The sequence below is a fragment of the Columba livia genome, chromosome 2 (genome assembly GCF_036013475.1).
Source record: "Columba livia isolate bColLiv1 breed racing homer chromosome 2, bColLiv1.pat.W.v2, whole genome shotgun sequence".
Taxonomy (NCBI): domain Eukaryota; kingdom Metazoa; phylum Chordata; class Aves; order Columbiformes; family Columbidae; genus Columba; species Columba livia.
Genome location: NC_088603.1, coordinates 21,770,818 through 21,796,681, shown reverse-complemented (window position 1 = coordinate 21,796,681; position 25,864 = coordinate 21,770,818). Strand labels below are relative to the sequence as shown.

Here is a 25,864-nt window from a genome sequence, read left to right as displayed (position 1 = left end):
ATGCTACTTTTTTTTAGCAAAACAACAGGAAAACAAACATTTAAGCCAATATAATGAAAATGTGAGTGCAAATGTGTAGGGTTTTTTGGTGTGTGGGGTTATTTTGGGTTTTGTTGTTTTGGTTTTCGTTAATAAACTACCTGACACAACTGCTTAACTGGTTCATGAATACCAAAATCTAGGCTTCTGCAAACGTAAAGGATATTTTAAAAAACTCTGCTTTCATCCAGCTGTTGATTGGATTAGGACCTTGAAAACCAGTTAACGTTGAGCTGGGTGCTGTGATCAAGCTCACAAAAGTCATGTTAAGGGTAAAGAGAAGACTGATTTCCTAGATAATCTCCTTTTTAATCACATTGACACCCTAAAGCTCCCAGCTGTTCTAAAATTGCACTCCTGTTATTTGAGTGTCCCCCATGGCTGTAAATGCCATAGCAATACTCAACAAAAAAACCTGAATCTACCTTAGTGTGGGTTTTTAAATGCAAATATAGCAGATGATATCTGGAACTGGTAGCCCTTCTTGTATAGCAATTGTGGGAGAGCCCAGTTTTACAGCGTTTTAGTGTAAATGTGTGGATAGAGAGCAAATGGCCAAGCCCCTGCTGAGGGCTGGAGAGGACATCAGGAGTACACTTGGCAGCTGCCAGGCTGTGGAGGGTCCATGGCCCTTAAATAAGAAGTCAACAATTCCCGCATGATATCCCCTTAATGAATATGTGAACTCTTTCTTTTTTTCTTCATTAATCTACTTTTCTTCAGTTTGTCATAAGCACCAAATATACATGCCAAACAACTAATTGGAATTAGTTTGGTCTTTCCATAAAAAAAAAAATCTATCCTTCAGTAAATAATTTTAACATCAATATAAGGTTGTATAGCATTCTCAGAGTGGCACTTTGTGCTTTCTTCAACATCATTCAAAATAGTGACATTGCGTAGACATCTGAAGGAAACTTTATGGAAAAGAAACGTTCACATTCGCCACCTGTGGCCACTCTGCCAAACTGAGATCCCTACAGACAGTGCATTTGGGGGTGTGCTTCGTGATTTTCTAATTGTGTGGCCCATACATTTAATTTGAGTAAAATTATTATGAAAGAACACAATCTGTATTCCCTGTTAGCAAATTATAATTAAAATACGCCAATGTCAGCAGTTTTACTTCATGCTAAAATTTAACGTTTCACATTTTGCCTTAGTTCTGAATAAGTTTTAAAGATTTTGAGTGAAATGAAAATTTTATGGAAATAACCTTTCAACAACTTTATTTCATTACCTTATTTCCTGGCACTCAAGAAGTACATCACAGGGACATAATACACCATCTCAAATCATGTCCTAAAAGGACGTGCCATGTCATTCTGACTATTTCAACAAGATGAGAAGATAAGCAGTTAGCAATATCTGTGTAGAAATTCTGAATATTGAAATGAATTGTTCCTCTTACTGGCACAGTGAGGCCTGAGCTTTCCATATTCAAGTATAGATCAAATGAAGACATAAATATATTTCTCTTTTTCGTTTTAAAATTCTCTTCATCATTACATGAATGAAGAGATGAAAAATGTATCTAGGAGAAGAACCTGGTATTATAAATATATATATATGCAGTCACATGTATTTCTTTATTATTTATAAGATCTTTTTGTATGTTTGCTTACTGCTTCATGCCTTTATTTGATAAATAATAATGTAATAAGTCTTTACTTGAAGTAACTTGTTTGATCTTTTTAAGAAGATAATTATCTGAGAATATTCAGAAATTTGGAAAGTTATCTGCCCTAATGATATTCAATTCGTAAGTGAATTACCCCATTAAAGAGAAACATGTGGTACTCAGAGGATCGTTTTTACTTTCTGAAGATGACATAATATAAAGACCATGACTGAATTTGCGATTGTAACGATAGCTGTAATAACCCAGTAAGAATTTGTTATAGTAACAGACAAAACACATCAGCAAATTTTACACTGTGAATGTAAGACTGCAGTCAAAATCAGTACTTCAGCTCCAACTGTACTGACCCAAGTTAAGCAGGGGTACAGAAAACTAACAAGAAAAATAAGATCTAGAGGCAATGCCTAATCTAACTAAGGAGTTTCTACCTGCAAATAAAGGAAAATAGCAATAAAAAAAAATTGTATTTACAGAATTTACTTGACTTCGATACACTTATAAACTACAAAAGGTAAGACATTTTTGGTCTTAAAGAAGGACCTCAAATATGATCACGTATGACCACTAGCTGTGTGAAAAGAGTGGCTTCATATTGAAAGAATACCTTATAGAAACTATTATATTCTAATAGAATAAGTGTCAGGATAGTTGGTAAATATTTGTCAAGCATGTAGTTAAAACAGGAAATTATTTATCAAGCAAACTGGATTTGTACACCTGCCAGGTAAGGAGGAAAAGAAAAGGAAGTGAGAATAAATAGATGGGGTAATTATTAACGTGACTTATCTCACTTTTATTAGACAGCTTCCCATGAAAGATGAGGAACTGGGGGCTATGGTAGCGTGCATTACATACATATATTACAGCAGCTCTTCCATATTGCAGTGGAAGGAGATGGAGACCTGCAGAATATCAGAAAGGCTGAATTTCAGAAGCTCTTGGGAAAAGATCCATAGTGTACTCCAGAGCAACCCTGAAAACCTTGTGTAGCCCATGGAGGTAATGAATAGATAGTGCTCATCCACTTGGCCCTATCTTCCTTAAATAGTCAAAGTATTTCCACTGTAGTTTCATCATAGTTTTTATCTGAGTTTGATTTTTTTTCCCTCTGAAAGTGGTTGAAAGCATTCTTAGCTTATGTGGAAATACTCAGCAGTTTATCAAATGAATTGATTGTAATTGTGTGCTTCCCCTTTTTCCTGCGTTGCCTTGATCGGCTTTAATTTTTTTTCATATTCAAGAAGTGAAGAAGCTCCCAACTTCTGCTTTCCACAGAAAATTTACATGACCATGTCTGTCCCACAGGGGAAATAAATGTAATGTTGAGTTTGATTCAAGCAATTTGTCAATATAATTAAAATAAATTGAATCATTATAATTTTTGGATGTGTGTTGGGACTGTGGCCAACACAAGACATGACCAGCACTAGAAATGATCTCTGTGGCCTGGAAGATGAAATTCCAATTTTAGCAATCCTGGCCTGACCCAAAAGACATCTTGCCCTTTTACAGGAGATATGAATTATGTTTCTGTGCATTATGATTTTTTTTTTGTAGGGTGAGGACCATTTAGGCAGCATTCTTTCTGGACAGCAGAATGGATGATAGTAAAAGTGATGCTATGCCACTTGGTCAGTGGAAAATCTGATGTGTTCACTGTGAAAATGCTGTAGAAAGCGAACATGCAGACTGTCCATTGTGTGATTGCCGTGTCAGGCTTCGTGGCTGATTTGTTTGTTTTCTTCTGATTTAAAGGTCTTGTTGCGTTGGGGTTGGTTTATGACACTGTGCCCAGCATGATGGCAAAGCTGCACCAAGGAACTGCAGCGCTGGTGGGGAATGGTTTAAATGTCCCTTTTCTGAAGGGGGTTGAGTGTCAGGGGACCCCAGAGTGTCCTGGGGGCTGGGGTTCGGAGTGGGGCGAGGGGGCAGTCAGTCCATCACTGTCTTAGTGATTCCTTAATGCTGTGATAACATCAATGGTTTCAACCACAGGATGTTGGGTCAAACAGAATAGGATTTAAACTCTATACTCAACTTCTGTCTGTTTGTTGCTGCTCATCTTTCGCCACTGTTTCTGTTGGACAGATGGGTCAGAAATTGTGGCAAAGGGAAATTTTAAAGAATAGACAAATTTGAAAGGCCTCTGAGTATTCTCCTAATTGGCATGATTTTTAAAAATTCAAGAAGAGTTTGATTGTATTTTATTTTCTGCTCCTTTTGCTTTAGCTCAATAGACTGTTTAGTTTTAGAAGATCACTATAACATATCATTTGGATCCATATACGCAAAATATCTCTTGGAGAGTAATGTTCTTTATGTCAGTTCAAAGACAGGTTATTAAACTCTATGTTATAATTCATATGGGCTTCAGGAAAGAAAACAAAACAACATTTTGAAAGTTAAAATTTGCCTTTATTCTAAAGTGTCAGTTTAGTGACAACCATTGTTTGCTCTAATAGTGGTTAAATGTTGGCTGCTGCATCACTTGTAATGGGCCGATTTAGTTGTTACATGGACTCAAACCATGGCAGGATTCAGTCCTTCCTGGGACATCCTGATGTACTATGACACATGCGTGACCACTGTTCCCAGCTGTAATCTCTATTCTCTATTTTTCTTGTCACTGTGAGCTTACATCAAAGGCAGGTGCTGCAATCAGCTACAGTGATCTTTTTCGCCTAGGCTGTTACATGTCTGTCAGTGAATCATTAATGCTGTAGATAACCATGCCTTATCATGTTATTTTCATGTCAGTTTATGAAAGGATAGGGGGTGACTCTGAAAAGGAGAATATAGAAACTCAGTGTTTTGTTTGGCTTTTGCCACATTAGGATCTAATATTTATGAGTTAAGTGGTGCAGTTATTCTTTGCTTCTTTCCTCTGCTAATGTCAGAAAAATATAAGCAGTAACTAGGGGGTTAAATTCCTGCTCAACAGGCATATTTTTGGGTTTACGTTTTTTCTGTAAGAGAGCTGGGAGTGGAGCTCGGCGCTTTGCAGCGGAGGGAAGTGCTGTGTGACAGATCCAAGCGACCGAGGCAGACATGGATCGTAGCAGACACACATGTCAGGAACGAGATGCTGTACCAGCTCTTCCAGTTTCACGGAGAACTTGCGTTTTCCAGCTGTTTACCCTTGAGTCGTAAAATGGCAATTTGGCATAGGCTAACAGCCCAGTGTGATGCGAGCATCTGCGTAAAAGGCTGCACATATGGAGCATGCCCAGTGATAAGAACAGCCTGTTACCCCACCCCCAGCCAATCTAGGAAGAGATGAAATGAACTTTGCACTTGCAAATGTCACTGAATACATTTTGCACAGGATTTTAAAAGGTTCTCTTATAAGCACTATTTTTAACAGCCAAATCCGCCCCCCAAAACAGAAAGAAAAAAGCCCTAGGTATTTTTCTGTGGTTGATCTCAGTTTAAGATCAATTGAAGCATCTCTCACAGCATTTATCTGAAACCTGACTTATTTTGCCTTTTTATCATTCAAGTTGTGATTTTTGGAGATGGTGTGGATTTTTGGGGGATTTTTCTGGATTTTTTTTTTTTAATGGCATGAGAAAATTTGAGAATTTAATCACAGTAGACTACTCGGAAACAGTGAGGTTGCAAGCTTGAAAGGCAGAGGGAAGAGAAGGAAGGCTCTCAGAGCAGAGCATGGATAGCAAAGGAGCTGTGATTCTGCGGTGCTCACTGTGCACATGTTTTATGAGATCAGTGCCGGGCGCTGCAGCTGCGGACAATAACTGAGCTGTCTGGCTAATGAAGGCCACCTGGATCAGGCTTCTGAAAAGAGCCAAAGGAGGACGTCTGAAGAATTCTGATATCTGTGTAAGCCCTACGTTTTTGTTATCGGCATATATATATTGCAGAGAGGGAGGGGAAAAAAAGACGGTGAGGAGAGGACAGTTGTTTTCATTCTGATTGAATTAGCAGAACTCTGTTTTGTATGCAAGGAGATGCAGAGGGAAAGCAGAGCTGTCATTATTTATAGAGCTGTTCTGGCATTGTGGCTGCTTCCATTGTGGTGATACGGGGACATGTGTTGAGTCCAGACGGATTTTATTAGTTGGAAGTTGATTTGTGGTCACTTGCATGTTTTGCTGAGGGGCAGAGATGGATATGAGCCATTTGCAGTTCTGATGGGGAAAGTGTGTCAGGTTGCCCTAAAGTGAAAATGGATAGCAGAGATTAAAGCTGTTAGGAGTGATGTTGTGTAATGGTAATTATTAATACAGAATTTGCATTTTGATTATAAAAAGTCTGTTTCCTTGCTAATACTGTCACTGTTTAGAGTTTTCATTTTTCCTTGAAGCTGCTGTGTGTCCTTCAGCCCTGCACTGCACCACTGCTGTAACTACAGAGCAACTGGCTCTGCTTGCTGAAAAGCACACAAATAAGAGCACGGGGATAGTGCAGGAAATAAAGCACTGGGGAAGACACCTGCACTCTTGGAAAGGCTCCACAAGAAAACATTTACCTAGACTCCATTTCTCCAAGTGACTTTCCCTTTCGGGCAATTGTTCTCTTTTCGGGGATCCAGAAGTAAGAGAAAATACAAGGTGTATAACCACTTCCACTGTTATGTTTTGGTTTTTTTTTGAACACCAAAACGACTTGTGACATTATTTTTCCTTTTCTTGTGCAGGGTTCGGCGGACTCCTACACCAGCCGTCCATCTGATTCAGATGTATCTCTGGAAGAAGACAGGGAAGCAGTGCGGAGAGAGGCAGAGCGACAGGCCCAGGCACAGCTGGAAAAAGCAAAGGTAAGGTGTTACTTCATGTCATGGACTCATAAAATGTTCAGCTTAAAGGACTGTCATCTCATCCATTACCTATACAATGGTTTTTAATGTGTTAACATAGAGCTTAAGACCTCTTATAAAGATTTTCCTGACAACAGTAGAAAATATAGTTTCCAGGAAAAATCACTGAGAATCAGTATTCCATAAAAAGTATTTGATTGGCTTGCGTATTTCAGAATAATCTTACTTAAATGTGTGCAATTTTTCTTGTATTGAATATACCTGTTTATATGCAGTGTATAGGGTCAAAGCTTTGAGTTCTTACTGAAGATATTTGTGAAAGTTTGCCCGTGGATTGCTGTGGCACTCAAACTTCCTATTTATCTGCCATCAATGAAGGATCAGTCCCTACAAGTCATATGTAAATAGGGAGAATCTGTTACAGAGGTCTTTTTTGCCTAAAGACTTCACTGGCTTACAGTTTCTGTGTTAAATGACCCTGTGAGTAATATGCTCTAGGACTTAAGGTTTCTCCTTCTTTCTCCATACTCCTAGCAGATAGTGGCAATTCAGTAAGGAAATACTAAATGAGCTTTAGGTTCTTGTTCTGTGTTTATATATTTTCCCTGAGACACATTTAGGACTGTGAGGGTTTTAGGAGTGAAAGGGTATGGGCTTGGTTTTCTTTCATCTGTGCTGTATCTTTAAACACAGTTGTACCTGTAAAAATCATCCTTCTCTTATTTGCGATCATTCCTTTATCACTTTGTTCCAGTTTTTCTTTCTTGTATCCTATCTGCCAGATCTCTGTATTACTGTTTTCCAAGATGTTCAACATTTTCATATCTTATATTTAAATTGTAAATACATTGTTGAGATCCCTCCTCAGATCTACATTTCTCTCTCACTTTCTCTCTGACTCCCCTCCTCCATTTTGCCTTTTTTTATTTCCTTGTCTCCCGTTCCCCATTCTGTTTCCTTTTCTGCTGCCAGCTTTGCCTCTGCCTGTTACACCACCTGTTTTACAAGGGTTCTTCAGAATTCAGGAGTCAGATCATTGAGCTATGCACCTGATCGTATGTCAGGGACCAGCTTCATAAATAATATAGGACCATAATGCACAAACAGAAGCAGACAGCTTCATCGAGCCAAAAACCTTCAACAGGGAAAATGTAATTGTTTACCAATATTTAATAAGAGCTCCTGAAGCAGCTTCTTGATAAGATACTGGAACTTGCCAAGCGTACAAGATGCTGAACATCTCTTTGAAGTCGGGTCTTGCTGTCCTGGGACCAGTATAGCTGAGAAGCCACAGAAGCAGCCCGCTGCTTCCCTTCCACCTTTTATCTTAGAGATGTTACTGATCATAATCAGGAGTTTCAGTTTTATCAAGGTTGCTTTTTGCAAAGTGTGAGATTTCTTTGCTCTTTGGAAAGATGATAAAGGCTGCCCTGAAGTTCAGGTGAAGTGCTGAATTTTATCAGAAAATGCACAATCTTTAGAAGAAGAGTTGAAGTAATAGTATCTTGCAGACTAATCCGGGTAGCAGTACAGCACTTGCTGCTGAACTGATGCATCTCTTGGCGATGAGTAAATCTATGCGAGTGTTGCTATGGGAATTTGGCTTACTGATGCTGGCTTGAGTGCACGGACAGCCCTTATGTAATATTCATGACCTCTAGCACAGCTGCCATTGTAGTTTGTAGCGAAACTGCTTCCAGACCCTGAGTTTTTAAAACTGTATTTCTATACATCAAAGCAATGTTCTCACTCCAGCTGGCATAAGATATAGTCTCTAGGTCTGACACCGTCTGAGACTGTAAGACAACTTGCAAACAGTTGAAGTAGCAAAGACACTGCCAAAATCAACCTGCTATAACAATAGGTAATTCCAGTCATACAGAAAACACAAAATGAATTATTTAAATCACTTGTGATTTAAAATGGATTAAAGCTGGAACTACATTAGCAGTTTTTTTCCTCGAGTCAAATGTTAAAAATCATGCCAGGCTGTAATGTATGGAAATATTTTAATGTAGTGGTATAGTAGTGTAATATGTACTCTAGTGTAATATTTAATAATATTAAGTAAAATATTATATGCATTTGGTGTTTATGTTTGAAATAAATGTTTAAAAGACATAAATTGAACCTAACCCAGTAGATCTAAAACATGACAGGGTGGCTTTACTGCCTCTAATGGTGATTCAGCCCCTCACCTCCCTGAAATGCAGTAAAATTAATGAAGCGGTGGCTTCCATTGGTGCCGCCCGGCTCCTGTGTGCGTCCAGCCCTGTGCTGCTCCTGCTCCCCATGGCTGTGCCGGCCCCTGACCGCCGGTCGGGCAGAGACAAGGGCTGCAGCCGCTTTAACTTCTCGTCTTTTAATATTGTGAGTGCAAGTGTTGATCCTAAATAAAGTCATTACAGTTGTATTTGTCACAGGAATTAGAAGAGGATGACATACATGAATAATGCAACGGTGGAGGGAAAATGATAGTGAATTAAGGGTAGATAAAAACTGTTGGAACTGTGTCACGCACTTAATGAAAACAGTTTAATGACATCCATTTGCCTTCCTTACAGCTAGGGAAAACACCTTAACCTGAAGAGAAAAACATAGCAATAAAGCACACAATGGCAGATTGTTAGGAGGATTTTAAGATTTTTAAATCTGGATTTTTATGGATTCTAGGTGCTTGTTTGACATGAAGCCAGAATAGAATATGCATATCTGATAGGTATCCAAGCAGGGAAAAATAAAAACAAAATTCGCTTGTAAGGAAATACACATTCTGTCCATTTCTGTTCAATTATTTATTTATTTTTACAAGCATCTCTTCTCTGGAAAATGGTTAAGCATGTTTTGCTGACTCACTTTGGCACATGACCGACTGTAAGGAAGGTGGAGCCATGGGTGCACCTTCAGAGTCCAGGATGGAAAATTAAGAGGCACCTGCTGAGGCTACCGGGCAGGGCAGCTGCTAATCCCAGGGGAAACACATCTGCAAATGAAGCTCTTAAACCGAAAGCTGAGATGAAGTGTTCTTGGTTAGAACAGTTTAGCAATGCAATTGTGGAAAGCCTGAGGTTTTTTTGCTTTGTTTGTTTTAAATAAAATATTTCAAAGCATTGAGGATTTCCTTTGTATCCTCCTCATAGTCCATAGCATGTGGCTATCTCCGTTATAAAGAGGATGTGTTGTGGCTGAGTAGGGCATGCTAACAATGCCCCTATCAAAGGGCTTGTACTGATATTTTACTGAACTTCCCATTTCCATAAAAATATGAATCTTAAGCATTCACAAGAAAAAAAAATAAATAGAAAGTTCAATTATTTTAATTGCTTTTAGCGTTAATATTTTTAAAATTTTCATTTCTACAGAAAAAAACCCTTCCGTTTTGAAGGGTGAGGATTAAAAATAAATGATAGTAGGTAAATATACTTTTTGCCCGTTCCTTGCAAGTATTCAGTTAAATATCCCGTAAAATATTGAACTGAGTGACAGGGATGAGATCAAAGGAAAACTGTGAGGTACAAGTATTAATGAGACCTTTAAATTCAGTAATAAATGAGCTAAAGTTTTTACATAAGAAAGGGGGCTTCAGTAATGATTTTTGGCCTTTTCCAATGCCACTAAAATCGACTCAGATATTCTGTTGATTTATTTTGCCAGAAGCACATAATACATTATGTACTAGATTTGGCTGGAATATAATTAGGTAGTCTGTAAAGCTTTTCTGCAAGAGTAACTTGTTCTCTTCAGTCTCTTCTCTACAGACTTTTAGATTTCACCTCTTTTTTTTTTCCCATGGCTTAGAACTCTTTATGTATAGACAATTTTCAAATGACATATATAGAATATTTTCAGCATTTTGCGAGATGAAATAATTTTTCAGTTATTTCTAGTACGTTGGTTACTTAAGGTGACAGTTAATCATCCAGGTTCTGTTTCTCACCTGGCACTAAGAGCCCTATGCTCTTCGTTCTCTCTTAAAGATTGTTCTCAGCGTCCTTTGGTCCTGAGACATCTTAAGTGGCTGTCAAAGTCGGAGTGTGGCCTTATAGAAGTCAGTAATTGTGTCTAGAATAGGAAATTTCAGTTCCACTCAGCTCTACTTTGTTTGCAGTCCACCTAATGTTCTATTGCCAGCATCCTTTTAGGAGTCTGTTGAAACTTGAAATATCCATAGTCCTAGTTTAAAACACCATTTAAATAATTTTTCTGTTAGGACAGTGCACCACTGAAATGTTGGTACCAGGCATCCCTTGCTGGCTCCTAGGCATTAATACAAGCTGTTGTGTTTTACTTTCTTGATGTGTGCTGTAGTAGTGGTGATGGCTTGTGACTGTTGAGTAATAGTGCAGTATCTTAAGTGTAATACTGTGCCCCCATGCATGTGCCGGGGACCACAGCTTTGGAACGTGTATCAGACTGGGATAATGCCTACGTATCTCTGCAAGGCTGAAGGCACAAAAAAGATTGTCGAATGTAATTATCCAGTGCAGTGTGCTAAGACTAGTTATTTAAGTATTTTTTCACTCTCAGACAGGTTTCACAGCCTCTGAATGACCCCATGCTGCTAGCAGGCAGCTGCAAGGCTAGTTAAGGTATGTCTGCTGGAGCTGCAGTACCTTTTTGACAGACCACAAGTGCCCATCTTGTTGGTGTGTGTTATATTATGTCACCTTGTTCCATCACGGAGATTCTTTCTATTTTGTCTCAATTTTGAGTATGTCATGGTGCTGAACAGTACCCAAAGCCATAGTAACATAGGCTAAGGTAGTACCTTGTGCTGGCTGTTGTGTATGGTAATATTTTTTCATTGATTTCTTCTCATTTGCCCTTTTGTTTTGGAATATTCGCGTTGCATGTTATCATTTAGCTAATGTTGCGTGTCAGAGTTGCTGGGATTACATAGGAGTTGGCACAGTGTTCTAGCTGGAAATAAATAACTTGTTGATCCAAAAGTACAGTTGCAAATCTGGTTGTTGTTTAGCTGGAGGAAAGTTCTGCATTGCTGGATATGTTCGTATCGGGTTACAGTTACCCTTTTTAAAATTTTCTTCGTTTATTTCTGCTGCTTTTTATTAGGACTGTAACATTGGGATGTAAAGCAGCTCCCTTTAAACTGATCTGTAGTTTTTTCTTGTTTATGTTCATGATCTATTTAATATATACACTTGTTCTGCTCTAGTGCCTGTCATTATGTTGGTTATTTCCCTGAACAGTTGATCCGTTCTCACTGTTGAGCTGCAGTGTTTGGGGTTTGGATTGTTTCTTCCAGTGGGGTCTCATGCAAACTGGAATCAAATGCTGCAGAAGTAGTACCCGCTCTAACAAAAAAAGTCTGCCATCTCTCATTCGTGCTGTGATTCCAGAGTGATCAAATCTGCTTCGTAAGTCTCCTTTCCTGTTCTGCTTCTTGAGTATGAGTGGAGAAAAAAGAGTAGAAGGAAATTAACACAGCCTAAATGCAGATACATAACTGTAGATAGTTCTTTTAGTATACTGACATTCTTTAAATAATCAGCAGAAGGAGATAAATTGTCTTTGAGGAATAGTGAGATAATACTGAGAATAAGTCCCGAGGCCACGCATAGCTCTTCCACCTGCTCTCACCTGCAGCTTCCACACGCGCCTGCTCCCTTCCTTGACAAGATGTCTTTGCTCTGACTTTATCTGTATGCCAAAATTCCTGTATAAAGGGCAGTAATACAAACATTACATTTTGTTTGTACAACTAAACCTATTCTTTATTAAAAGAAGTGTTGAAGGAACATTTTAACCGCCAAAGTAAGCGTTGTAAACCAGGTGTGAACACATACCTACATGTTAAATCCTTGTCCAGTGGTTTTCCTCCTCCTCCTCCTCCCCTGGGTCTGTGTGGCAGACACGACCTGTCAGCTGCCAGTCTCTGCTGCAGGGCTGGCATTGCAGAGGCTACAGCCCCAAACCATGGTGTGCCTGTTGCTGGCTGGTTGTACGTGGTGACAGCCACATGTGACCTCCTGCGTGCGGCTGCTGCCCCCCTCTGCAGGGTGAGTTTCCTCAGGGCAGGGGTGACCTGTGTTCTGGGTGTCAGGCCGGGGGCTCGTGTGTGGGTCAGCAGGGGCTATGGAGGGTATTGGGAACCATACAAGAGGATGAGAAGCAGCTTTGCGAATGGTCTCAGTGACCGGCAGGGAGTGTGGTTGATGGACCCTGGGAAAGGAGGAATTAAGGTGTGCCTTTGCAGGCTGCTCAGCACTTCCACTGATGTTAGATATAGGTAGGTGCTGCTGGTCACTCTTAGCAAAGTATATATGGCCTGATTTCTTAACTTTCTTGGGTTTTATAGGGTCTCATTTACTTTTGCCAATGTCCCAGACAGTATGCTGTAATGCAGAACTCCACCTTTCTCAGCAGCTGGTCCAGGTCTCCAAGTGCTGTGCTTATTTAAGCAGTTAACGTATGTCTTTTTACTTAAAAGGGAATACCAATTCAAAAATAGGGGGAAAAGAGGGTTTCAGAGCATAGGCCATTGTTAAAGGTAGCTAAAATATTTGTAATTATCTTAAGGTAAATGCTGAGGTTTCTTCATCTGTAATGTCTATTTAGGGGATAATTTAGACAATTTTATCTTTTCCACTCTAAACGATTGATGTATATTTCCCATTTCAATTCCAACTTGATGTAGAATCTGGTTGGACTTTTGGGGGGTGAATTTCTCTTTAAAAAAATCTTTTATTTTTCTAAAATAAAAAATGTATTTGTAAAATGTTTTCAAGGTAGGTATTACCAATGCAGGTTTATACAAGCATTAGTTCTCTTAGTTATTTTTGCGTTCAGTAAAATATAGGATGTTAAATGTCTGTGGATCTGGACCTGTGTTTGTATCTGTGTGTGCTTATACCTATATGTATGCATTATATACATCCATATACATATTCATGTATGTATATGGATATACATTTGTATGTATGTCTGCATGTATTAGATAACTATCACCGGTGACTTGAACTGGCCATATATATTCTATAGCTGGTAACTTCCCATTGTAAAGTGTTCATTTTGTACTCAGGGAGAGCTGTTGTACCAAAGGATTAACTTGTGGGAAGACAGAAGTTATCCTGTGGTCAGTGCTGGTGGGATTATCATGGGCTCTGGGGAAGCAGGAGTGAGGTGGAGTGAGGACTTCAGGGCAGCCACCAGCAGGTCACCGTGCAGACGTGCCCAGTTAACTCAGACCCATGGGATGCGGTGCAGTGGCTTGGAGAAAGACTAGTTTGGACAAGAAAAGCATTGTGCTTTCTGCTGGTGTACTGAAATGGCTGTTCTTCCAGCCAGTTCAGGAACTAACCTGATTTCTATTAGATCAGACACCTGACTGATGTGTGTTATTATGAAGAGAGGTACTTGTCATCTGCAATGAAAACAAACCCCCAGACACAATTAAGTCCTTAGTAAAGATCTGAATCCCCTCCCTCCTCAATAACCCACTCTTCCAAAAAAATTGGGAAGAAAAAAGAATAAATCAAGTATCTGTAGTTTTGGTTTTATACTTAATCAGAAAAAAATGGAAGCTTCAAAATTAGTTGGTTTTTTTTTTTTTTTTTTTCATAATTGCAACATGAAGTATGACATTACATACAAGATGCCAGTGAGTTCTAACTACAGGTAGCAGTAGAGTGCTTTGGTACAACATTAGACTGATATTAGGAGCCAATTCAAAAGCATTTGCTTTGGAAAATTTAATATTAGTTACATAAACTAGTTGTTGGTTCTATAAAACTTAAACCCCAACAACTCAGTAGGAGCCCAAAGTAAACCAGTGATACCTGGGAGGACGATACTCTGTTCTCAGGTTAGGAACATTTTAAGCGCAAACTCAGCTTAAACTATGAAGAGTGTCTGGATTCTGCATAATTCATAGTATGACAGAAATTAATTAAAAATGAAGATTCAGAGACATCCCCACTGATGCTCTTCTGGTTGTGTTCCTGCCATCTTTTTATATATATTCTGTTTGAAGCCAATGCCCATCCTAGAGGAAAAAACGTAGCATGAACTTTCCCTAACATTCACCTGTGGAGCTACAGAAACCTCTCAACATCTCCTTTGTACATGTAACCGCCAATCCCGCATTGGCATTTTTCTCTAACTTTTCATATTTACTTGGGTTGTATTCCCAAATTCAATATGATACAGAATATTCGATGCATAAACCCTTTATTTTTATACATTTAAAATCAATCCTGAGGTAAAAATATATATATGTTGAGGTGTATTTTTGGCTGCCACAAAATATCAAAAATTAAACAGACATCTTTTATGAAAGATAGCCATTTACCCTTCTCCCTCCGTTTTTGTCGTGTAAATGTCACAAGTGGGTTTTAGTCATACAACTTTTACAACTACCTAGTTTTATTTTTACTTGATTGACAAAGTTCAGCTCTAGTAGCAAGTAAGGAAGAAATCAAATACTTTTTATTAGATCTGATATGAAATCATAACATGTAAGTTTCAGGTGGCATTCTCTAGCTTTATCTGAGATAGTACTCGTTGAAATATTACTTCTTGCAGCTATTTTTCTTAAAAACCCCTTCTCTTCCTTGCTAAGTAGATCAAGAAAATGATAGTTTCATCCATGATTTTTTAGTGAAATCCTAGTTTATTGATACAAAGACACATGCAGATGGTACCTAAGTTTTAAAAAGTGATACAATGTCAAGCAATACAGCTGTGCAAACAATTCAGATTAATACTGCTTGCGAGAATCCAAGGGTTTCTCCCATTTTCTTTTTCTTTGCTATCTTCATATTTACTTTGATTAGTCTCCTCCCTGTCCATATTTGGGTAATTTTAGCATACTGTACTTGTTATATTACTTTTTGTTTATTCTTTTCATAGCCTTCAATAACTGGCATTAAAACGTGACATTCGCATTTGATTATTCTTAGAAGTGAGACTCGCTTCTTGCTTGTTGGAATGCTTGGTGAAATAAAATTTTTCCAGCTTTGTGACTCTTATAAAATGATCTTTCTGTGCTAACAGCTTAACCTGTTTTGGCTTATGAGTTTAAAATTTGTACTTTTTGTTCTTGGAAAGGTATAATAGTACGTTGATGGTAAAATAAAATATTTAAGGTAAATATATGGCTAAAATACATATCAACAAGAACATCCTTTGCTCTCATTTTGGGAATTTTTTCATGTAAATACCTATTTTCAGTGGGATTTGTTGTTTATTATATCTAGAATCCAAAATTCAGTTTGAAAACTGGTGCCCTATTTTCACTATTTTGAACAGATCTGCATTTGACAGGTATGGAAAACAAGGATACACCCCATGGTTTGGGTCTTTATTGTGCAAATATACTCATGTTATTGATCTGCAAGCCTTCCTTTTTCAATGATTGGAGGAAAAGCAAAGGGAAAAATGTCTTGAAAAGGAAGATGAAGGATCAAGCTGCAGCTGCTTTGATTATTTTGACTGGAGATGTCAGAATGTTGAAGTGAGAGAAGAGATGTGCCTGCTGCTTTTTGACTCCATCCATTCTGCCAATTATTGGAAAATTGAGTTTTACAAAATGGTTGGATTCTCATATTTCACTTGTGGTAAAGTAGACGAATACAAAGCACTTGGGGTTACTGTAACTCCAGATCTCCTCTGGCTGTCATGAAAGAAACATTTCCTGACTGAAATAAAAACGAGAGGAAATGCTGAGTACCTGCCATCTTGCGAATCAGCTCTGCACATTGCTTTTAATAACCAGCAGTAATAAATGGCAGTAATTGGAAAGGCAGATGTATTCTGACTCTTAGTAGCAGTCAAATTACAGCTGAAAGTGTCTTTCCCAGAGGAGCTGTAAGGGAACTTATTACATTTATCCCAGCTCTTTCATTATTTTGACTCTTTATTGCCCTTTTGCAGTGAGGCGAGTGAGTCACCCACAAAGTACAAATTTCCTTGCCTTCTCCCCTGGTGTTTCCTGGTAGTTTAATCCAGTTGAGATGTAACACAGAGCTCAGTGAAGCTGATCTGGTGGGGGTTGAGCATGGACCTGCGTCCCATTCCAGCCTCTCTGGGTGCTAGAGCTGCCTGCTGCAGAAATGAGGACGTGACATGAGGTTCCTCCCTGACAAAGGAGGGTTTCACAGAATCAGAGAATGGTTATGGTTCGAAGGGACCTCTGGAGATCCAAAGATGCTAAAGCAGGTTCACCTAGAATAGATTGCACAGGAATGTGTCCAGGTGGGTCTTGAATGACTGCAGACAAGGAAACTCCACAACCTCTCTGGGCAGCCTGTTCCAGTGCTCCATTACCCTCAAAGTAAAGAATTTTTTCCTCATATTCAGATGAAACCTCCTGTGCTTCCATCTGTGCCCACTGCCCCTCATCCTGTCACTGCGCACCGCTGAAAGGAGTCTGGTCCCATCCTCTTGACATCCACCCTTGAGATATTTATAAACATTGATAAGATCCCCTTCCAGTCCTGTCCCAGCTCTGCTGGCAGTGACCTGGGGACACAGAGAACTCCAGCAGCTTGTGACAAAGGAGAAGGGTGCTTCCCTCCCATGAGGAAAAAGCTGTGGAGCTGTGCTGGTGTAGATGTGCTATGTATGTGTGAACTTAAATGCAGCTGAAACCCTTACTTTTTCCTCTGAAAGGAAAAGATTCCTTACTCCTACTTTTAAACTCTTCTCAGCATAAAACCATCAGATTAAATCACCCAGCAAGTAACTGTATCCTTGCTGCTTGCCTTCCAGAGCAAGAACTCATCTTGGCATTAGGCTCAGTGCTGGGTAAAGTCTCCAAGGAAAACTGTCAAAGCAGGAGTTTGTTTTGAAAGACCATGATTGAGGTGCAGGGCCTGAGGATGAGGGGAGGTCATGGAGGGTGAAACAGAGCAAAATAATTTTGGATTGCTTCATACAGACTTGTTCTGTGATTCAGCTTGAAGACAAATCTGGTGGGAAGGAGGAGATAGAGCGAGTTGCATGTTGACATTCTTGAGCAGGTTTGAAAGACTCAGCTTTTACCTTTCATTGTTCAGACTCAACAGTCTCTCACACTTTTATTATGCTGTGTCTCTCTGGCAATGTACTTTCGTGGCAGTGGCTTCAGCTCCAAAGCATTGGTTTAAGAAGTTTCCATCTGCAGCTGCTCAGTTCATTAGTTTTGGCAGAGTTATTGCTAAGCCAGGCCAGGTATCCACAGTGAGCGCGGTGCGGCCTCCGGCGGCGTGCTGCGGTGTGGGGATGTGAATGGAGACTAAGTGCTCCGTACCACATGGCTGAAAAAGTAAGTGAACCCTTTTCAGCTGAGAAATCCTTGATCTTCTCTTGTCGGGGGTAGTATCTTCTGTTTACCACTGATCCTAGTTTTTGATACAGCACATACTGTTGGTTGTTCATCGGTCACAAGTGAATTTGATTGCTCTTCAGGACTTTCCTGCAGAAGCTGTCTGATGCGAACAGGGACATGTCTACACTGTTATTACTTAATCCTAGGAAAGGAGCAAGAGATAAGAGGGCATAAAGCAATGTATCTGCTTTATCTGCTTCACTCTGTCATGAAATGTGAAGATCCTATTTTTGTCTCAAAAATGACATGTTTCAGTACTTCTTCCTGAATATCGCTGGCAAATCCGGGCTAGAAAAATTGCCGAGTACAATTTGGCACATAGTTGTGTTCCACAGTCAGAAGTAAACCTGAATTTTCTCTTTAAACTTCAGTGTGTATTGCAGCAGTTTTCCTGTATTCACGAACTATAAGATCTCTGCCATTACTGCAGGACTGTTGCACACTTAGGAATAATGACAAGCATAATTCAACAGCTAGAACATTTAATACCAATACCATCCTGCATGCATCTTTCATGTAATCAAATTTTTTATACCTTTTCCTGTGTTTTATTCATCACTGAGTTCTTGAAGCTATGATCATTCATTCTAGGCACTGTGAATATCTGTCCTTGTACATGACTTCCCATGGATTCTCTCACCACAGTGATCTTTCATCAGAAAAAAAATGCTACCTGTAATAAACCATGCCTGCTAAAGCAAACTCCTTTCTGAGAGCCTGGAATTCCAGAAATGAACAGCTACTAAATATGCCATAACTATATGTTACTCTCAAGTGCGTGTATGAAGCTAAAATTCATTGTATGTTTTGATAGTAGAAACTTTATTAATTGCGAACACAGAGATACTTTGCTTTTCGAAAAGTGATAAAAAAGTAATACCTTACTGATTTTGTCAATTTTCTTATGCATGTGTACAAAACAAAATAATTTCAAGTCCTAAATCTGTTTGAAATGTTGCAGAAAATGTGGTTGTTTTATGAGATGGTTCATTTAGGTGCTCATACAGAGTATTCAGTGGCAGTATTTTGTGATGCTGTCTGTTCAGATTCTGTTTATCCATATAATCATAGCATCAAGCTCTACGCATTATAAAAATATTATGCCAATTCTTTTCAAAAGTTCTTAAAAAGCTTTGATTTTCATTGATAAACTCATTTCTTTTCAGAAATTTCTAGAAACCACAGCTAACTCAAGAATCTCCATGTCAAAACCCACAAATAACATTTTTCCCTGTTGAAATTAGTAGCTTTGTTCTGAATATTTTAAGTAGACGTAAAAGAAACCAAGTGACAAATTGCACACACGGATTTATGTGGCATTAGTGCAGCTGGGGAGAAGTCCATATACAGATCTCTTTTCCAATTCAGGGCTAAGAAATATCTAAGCATGTATGAGACATATGAGAGACATAGATTGGACACCATTTCTTTGGATTTATAGTAAGGAATTAAATTTGTTTCTCTTGCTCCAAGTTATCTGCTTTGAATATCCTGACGTTTTTTCTTTCTATAACTTGTTTAACACATTTTGTAACAAACTGAAAGCTTAGGTGGAGATAAAAGGGGAAGGAGGTTTTATCGACTTACTGAAATCTGTTGATGCTCTTTTTTCAGTGGAAGAACTTCGAATGGAAATAGCAGATAAAGTTTTATAACATCTTGAGGCATTTCGGAACATACTGTTTGAATTTAACTAGTAAATTAAGCAGCTACTCAAGGTTTAAGACCCCAAATTTATCTTGTTCAAAGAATATAAATGTAAGTAAGCAGTCTGGTCACAAATACTCTTTCCAAGAGTGTCAAAAATGTTCTTATACACTTTTGTTGCTTATTGCAGAATTCTAAACCTTAAAAATGTAATTTTTTACTTCTCATTATTGCAGTAGATTATTGCTTAAAAAAAAGAGGCTTTAAGTTATTTTTATTTTTATTTCCAGTACATTGAATATTCCTTTGACTCAGGCTCTTCACATTTTATATGAAGTTTGAGATCTTTAGTAAAGTATGAGGTCTTCACTACAGCAAAAGGGAGAAAAAGGAAAAGAAACCATGGAAGACCCTCAAATGATTTCTTTCATCAACCACTGAGTAGCTGCTGTGTTGCTTTGCCTATATTAAGGACAGAAACAGCTTTAGCGAATGCTGGGCCCTGCGTGAAACCAGCATCAAGTATGCAGAGGAGAGAAACCTTTTTGCAGAGGTGGGGGACAAATGTGTTCTTGCATAACACTATCAAATTTAGCAGTGAGTTGAATAACACACAAAGAAATTTCATGTGTGAAGAGTAAGGCTTCTCTAATTAGCTGTGAAATGCCAAATGATGGGTACTAAGGACTGTATTATAGCAGTGAGCATCTCTGCTACAATGCATCAGTCTCTCTGCCGTGTCAAAGGGGCTGCTGGTGTGGTGGTCAGTGGTGTCTCAGAGCTCTGTTGAAGCTCAGCCTGTTTCTCCACTTCTGGGGCAATCTCATAGCCCTTTAATTATCAGCTGTCTCTAGTCAGGCTGCAACATGTACTGATTTTGGATTATCGTAATAAAAATGAGAGGATAATAAAATAGAAAATATAATTAGAATAATTATAGTAAATTAGCCACCTCCATTGTCACATCTCTGTTGCATGAAATACACTTGTAATGGATAGGATTAACGCTTGTGCCTTGCTCATCCTTTGCAAAAGTTTTCTTCACATATTTGCTTTGTCTGAGTTTTTCAGATCAAGTAGGCCTGTTTGTATGACTGTAGGTTCACTTTTATTGTATGATAGTTTATGTTGAGCTGTATCTCAGGTTCTTCCAATGCCAAATTCTTGTTTGATGCTGTCTGTAGGTGTTCCTAATACTTGTGGTTCATGGTGCATTGTCTGAGAAACTCTGTGTTTATAGAAAGTTATTTCATTTTGGAAAGGGGCAGAGGGAATTAAATCTCACAAATCTTCACTGAACATTCTGCAGATGTTTCTGATCTTTTTCTCATCTTCTGTTCACTTCTGAGTTCCAACACGTGCTTCCTTGGTGTCTTCCCCCTGGGCTGACCAACAGAAACTTGAACACCAGATTCTCCTCGAGTTGCTGTGAGGGATGGAAAAGATTTAAATTACTTTCGCTCACTGACCGGCAGCTCAGAGATTTAACAACCTTGCTAAAAGCAAGGCCATGGCCAGCAGATGATGCACAGACCCACACTGACACTGTCTTGCTTCCAGTCAGCTGCTTTGAGATCTTGTTTCAGCCCAATTAGAAGGAAAATTCTGTGGGTCAGCTTCACTACAAAGCAAATTTAATAGATTGATCTAGTAGCACATGTTTAAATTATTGCATCTCAGAGTCAAATTCAGAGGAATAGGAGAAAAGTGTATTTCGGTGTCATTCTAGAACTTAAAAGAAAAAGATCTGTCACATATTAAATGGCACCTAAATCACTCCTACTTTCCCTCAAGTTGTGAGGTGGTAGGCTGTATATGCAGAAAGCCACTTTTGAGTAACATATTTTGTTTACTGTTGAATGTTTAAATTGTAATATGAATTCTGTATTCAAGCCTGGGCTTAGTCATTATATTTAGCCTAGTTAAAGTAGAAGTTAGCAGATAGGCTTTTGCAATTTTTTAAAATTACTCTGATAAGTCAAGAATGTCTATCAAAGCAGGCACTTACTGCATGTATAATGCATGTATGCAAATAATAAATATAGGTAAAGAAATAGGCCTGCACTGACTGTGAAAGAGGTCTGTCTGTTTGTTAGTAGGCTGCAGTGAATTTCTGCACATTAAATAGTGAAATTCTTTCGAATTAAGTCAAAGCGTAGTTCATGAAGCAAAGTGCTTTTATTCTGCAATTACTTAAAAAGGCATGAAATCAGCAACAAAATAAAGTGTACATTTGAAAAAGAAACGTATTCTAAATATATTGTATTTAAACATGTTCATAAGCAGAATTAATTCACAGTTATTTAATTTTTTGTTGGACTGCACTAATCAGTTAATGCTGTAAATTTTATGCATTTTTTTCCTGCAAATGAATGCTGTGGTCCAGCCCTCTTGCTGGAAAAGCTTTTATGTGACGACATGGTGAAATAAAACTGAGTATTATTACAGTTATATGTAGCCTAATAAGAAAAAATAGATACAAGCAGTGTAAGTTTTGTGATCCTGTTCTCCCCGTTGCCATCCAAAGTGGGGTTTGGGACCAGGAGAGAGGCTGCACAGGAAAAATAAGCTATAATTTGTGTGTTGTAGGAAGACAGCATTTAATTTTTGTGAGGATGTTGGCTGAAAATAATTGAAAGTATGCATAAAACTGGCCTGAAGGACATTCTGAATTAGAGTTTGGTTTAATTATTAAAATACCCTTGAAAGTGCATTTAAAGACATTTCTGCTTCGCTTCATAAATAATGAGTACATGACATCTGATCCAGGGCCATTCATCTCACTTCTGTATTTCTCAAACAGATACTTTATAGAGGAGATAGCTAATTTATATGATGTATACATAAATTGACTAGTCTTAATTTTCTGAAAGACAGGGTTTGTCTAGATTTCATTACAACATTTCATTACAGATGTCCAGATCAACATCTTGTTTGTAGGACAGCTACAATAGCTCTGTTTGGTGGTGGTTTTGCCCTGATTTTCTTCTTCTCGGTTTAAATTTTACCTGGCCTGTTACTCTCTTCAGATTTCTAATTCTTTCCTCCCGCATTTTCCTCAGTTTCTCCTTGTTAGCCACAGTGATGAGGTGTGTGGAGTCCCAGACATCCCGCTCCCTTCACCAGGCCTGGCTGGAGCATCTCCACAGGCCAGCAGCCAGCAAGGGCTCGGGACTGCTGCCTGCCACATGTGCAAAAGAGGCACCAGTCACACAGAATGAAAATGTCATTTTTGCAAAGCTTGAGAGCTGCCCCTTGTGTTGAGTTTGAAGAGGAGAGAGGAAATTGAGGGGAAGGATGTGATCTCCTTTGCAGAAATTCCTTCATCACCAATATTTGGCTCCTCAGCTGTGGAAAGAAAACCAACTGTGTAGACAGCACGCATCATCTACCCTTCATGTCCAGTCTAACTGCTGGGGTCTTTCTTGACTGCCTTCATTCATGTGTTTGCCAGTCAGTCAGCAAGTTGGGGAAAATCACAACAGATGCACTGAGCTGCCTTGAGACAGAGCAGGAAGTTCCTTCTTTTTGCCAGCAGTGAGAAAAGGGATCATTGAATGTGTGGAGTCTTTCCAAATGCACGCTTGAATGATTCCCTTACAGTTCTTTAGTGGCTCTTTTTATATTCTCTTTGTAAACTGGGGTATTTAACCTGTTCTGTTTCCCTTTCTGTAACAGTCATCAACGTTTTCTCTAATTTCAGGATGTCTTTTGTCCAGGCAGTTTTTAATATGTAAAAAGTAGTTGTACTCAATATACAGATCACTTTTCGAAAAGGTGAACACATATGATCTCCAGAGTTAAAATTGTGTGTCTATATACACATAGATTAGTTTCAAGTATCAGGTCTTAAATCTTTTAAAGTATCAAGTCTTAAATCTTTTCAAAGTGGTCCCACATGTTTCAACTAGCAGGTCATTAAATCACACCTGTGTGATGTTCTGTGTGAAAAAGAAGCTGAATTCACGTGAAAGAAATTACAAGTTCCATTTTATAGTGTGAGAGAAAACCAGACTGTAAACATAGTCAGTAAATCTCTCAGATACGACACAACTTTGCTTGTCTCAATTCATTTTCAAGGAATGGACCTTTTGTTTTTTTCCCCTCTAAGATTCCATGCTGAATTCTCTGGATGTAGTAGAGAGTTTTCACTGGTGTTTCATAATGTTTTATAGATTAGAATTAGGATCTATTGCCATATTTTTATAAAATACACGCCCGCCTTTATTTTGGGACACAGACTTTTGCTTGATGAATAATCTGTTGAAATAAAAAAAGAAATAAAAAATTGCACTTGATTTGGTTCAATCAAGACTCATGTAAGACTTTGGATGCTGTATGCTAACTTAACACAAAGTAGCCTTTTAGGCTGCCTCTTTCTTCCTCTTGTAGTTTCTTCCATTCACATTTCTTTTCTGCTAAGCCTGATTTTCAAGATAAGAAAACCTCTTGCATCATAACATATGTTGGAGTACCCACACACTCTTGTATCTGTTCTCTCCATCTTTAAGACAGTGAGTTGGTAATGACTTTGGTGATATTGCTTGCAGTGTAAGTTAAGTTAATCTCTTGTGCTACAAGCACTGAAGCCCCAAAACTGTGAAAGCCCTGTGGTCCTGATTTTTGGCACCTCTTTCATGTCATGCGACCTCCACTTAAAACGTTGTTAATAGTGTGTTCAAAAACAGCTGTCATTTTTTTAAGTTCACTCCCAGGTTTCTGAGTCTTTAGGCAGGATTTGGCAAATATTTCAAGTCTTCCTTCACAATTGTAAGGACTAGAATATTAGTTTTGTTTTGTTTTAATAAAAGCTGAAACTCTAACTAAATCATAAAATTTTAAGACCATGGACTTGAAGAATAAGAACTAAATAATCCAGCATTTTTAAAATTATGCACATTGGCAACACTATTTGCTTGCTTTCACAAAGCAATTACCTGACAGAAAGATGAGAATTGTGAATGTTCCTTACTGTTTCACCCTTGAAAACTGTCTCCTAGTTTATCTGACCATCTGTACATCTCCTCCTCTTCTGTGTTTCAAATCTTATCTGAATAACTTCAGCAGGTAACTGAGACACTCCAGCACATTACTGACTTCCTGAGTTCAAGGGTTCTGGGAATTAATGGACACAGTGAAGATAATAGCTGAAATGTTAAGTGATTAGTGACATCTAGAGAGATCGTAATACCTATTGCCATTTTGTGACAAAGTCTATAGATAGTCTTTTATTTTCCCCTGGAGTTTGTGTCTTTGAAAACATTCTAGAGAACGTCTTTAAAAAGATACAAATACCTCAAAAGGAGACTTTAATTTACCAAGGAAGAAACCGGTTTTGTTGTAAGTAGCCTTAGCACTTGTCCGTCCAGTGGCTGCACAGGCACATTTGTGTGAAGAGCCTTATAAAAAAGCCATACAGCACCTAGATTTAGTCACTGCTGTCATATTTCTATATTTAATCAAGAGTTATTATGGAAATAACTCCTTTTAAAGTAATACCAGTGTCACATGAGGATTATCTCAGGGGACTGTTTGCATCTCTTACAATTATGACCTAAATGATATATATTTAGAGCACATCAGAGAACTTAATACTTGTGAGTTCACAGTTTCAGCCGTAAACTTCAAGGTTTATTCAGTCAGGAATGCATGCAGGTAGCAATAGAAGCTGCTTTATTGTGGCCTTTTAGACCTGTACAACATTTTTCCATGGTAAAATGTTACCATTGTTTAGGCTGGTTACACAGCAGAGGGAGAACGAAGAAAAGCTGTTCATCATGGTCTTGGTCTGTGCATTCTCACTAGTCATCCTTGTTTTGTATCTTTCTGGTAAGAATTTGGTATGTTAGTAATTCTATATATTTAAGGAAGAGGCTTACCTTTTTCTTCTTGGAAGATGTATTATTCAGGATTTCTGTCTCACCAGTTTCCCCTTTTGAGACTGGTTCTTCACTGCACTATTCTTTGCGCTTGAAGTTATATATGTGATTTTGTAATTACCCTTTGTGATGGTCATTTTTTTGTCCAGGAATAATGGCAACTGAAAGGTAATTTATGATTATTGCATTATAGTAATGGCCTGCAAAACTGGTATGTTTTAGCCTATTAGTCGGAAAGGTTAGTAATGGAAATAATAACATTGTATGGAGGATAGTAGCCCTGCTGAATTGAAATTTATTATATAGTCATGTACTTGGACAGCAGATTAATATCAAGAATCTTGTATTAAATGCAAGATTGTTACTGGTGAATTAATGCAACTCAAAAAAAAAATGAGACTTTTTTTCTGTTTTGAGCACTCTCATTTGATTATCACATCTTTATAAAACACATTTTTATTTTAAATTAACACTAGATATGATTTCAAAGCAGCTGGTTTATCACACTTTGAAAACAGTTAATTAGTTACTTATGTTCTTCTGTCATAGTA

The 25,864-nt window shown here is 38.3% G+C and overlaps 1 protein-coding gene across 16 annotated transcripts in view; it reads left to right on the top strand.

The window, feature by feature from the left end:
- CACNB2 (calcium voltage-gated channel auxiliary subunit beta 2) overlaps positions 1-25,864 on the top strand; it is a 246,123-nt gene that overhangs the window by 159,753 nt on the left and 60,506 nt on the right. For 11 of the 16 annotated variants that reach the window (XM_065050843.1, XM_065050839.1, XM_065050844.1 and 8 more), the window contains one exon: positions 6,339-6,458. In XM_065050843.1, the coding sequence (XP_064906915.1) occupies positions 6,339-6,458 (120 nt within the window). Of the gene's footprint in view, positions 1-2,571; positions 2,681-4,942; positions 5,522-6,338; positions 6,459-25,864 lie in introns of those variants that run through there. The other 5 variants (XM_065050849.1, XM_005511595.4, XM_021299949.2 and 2 more) reach the window with 5 other exon arrangements.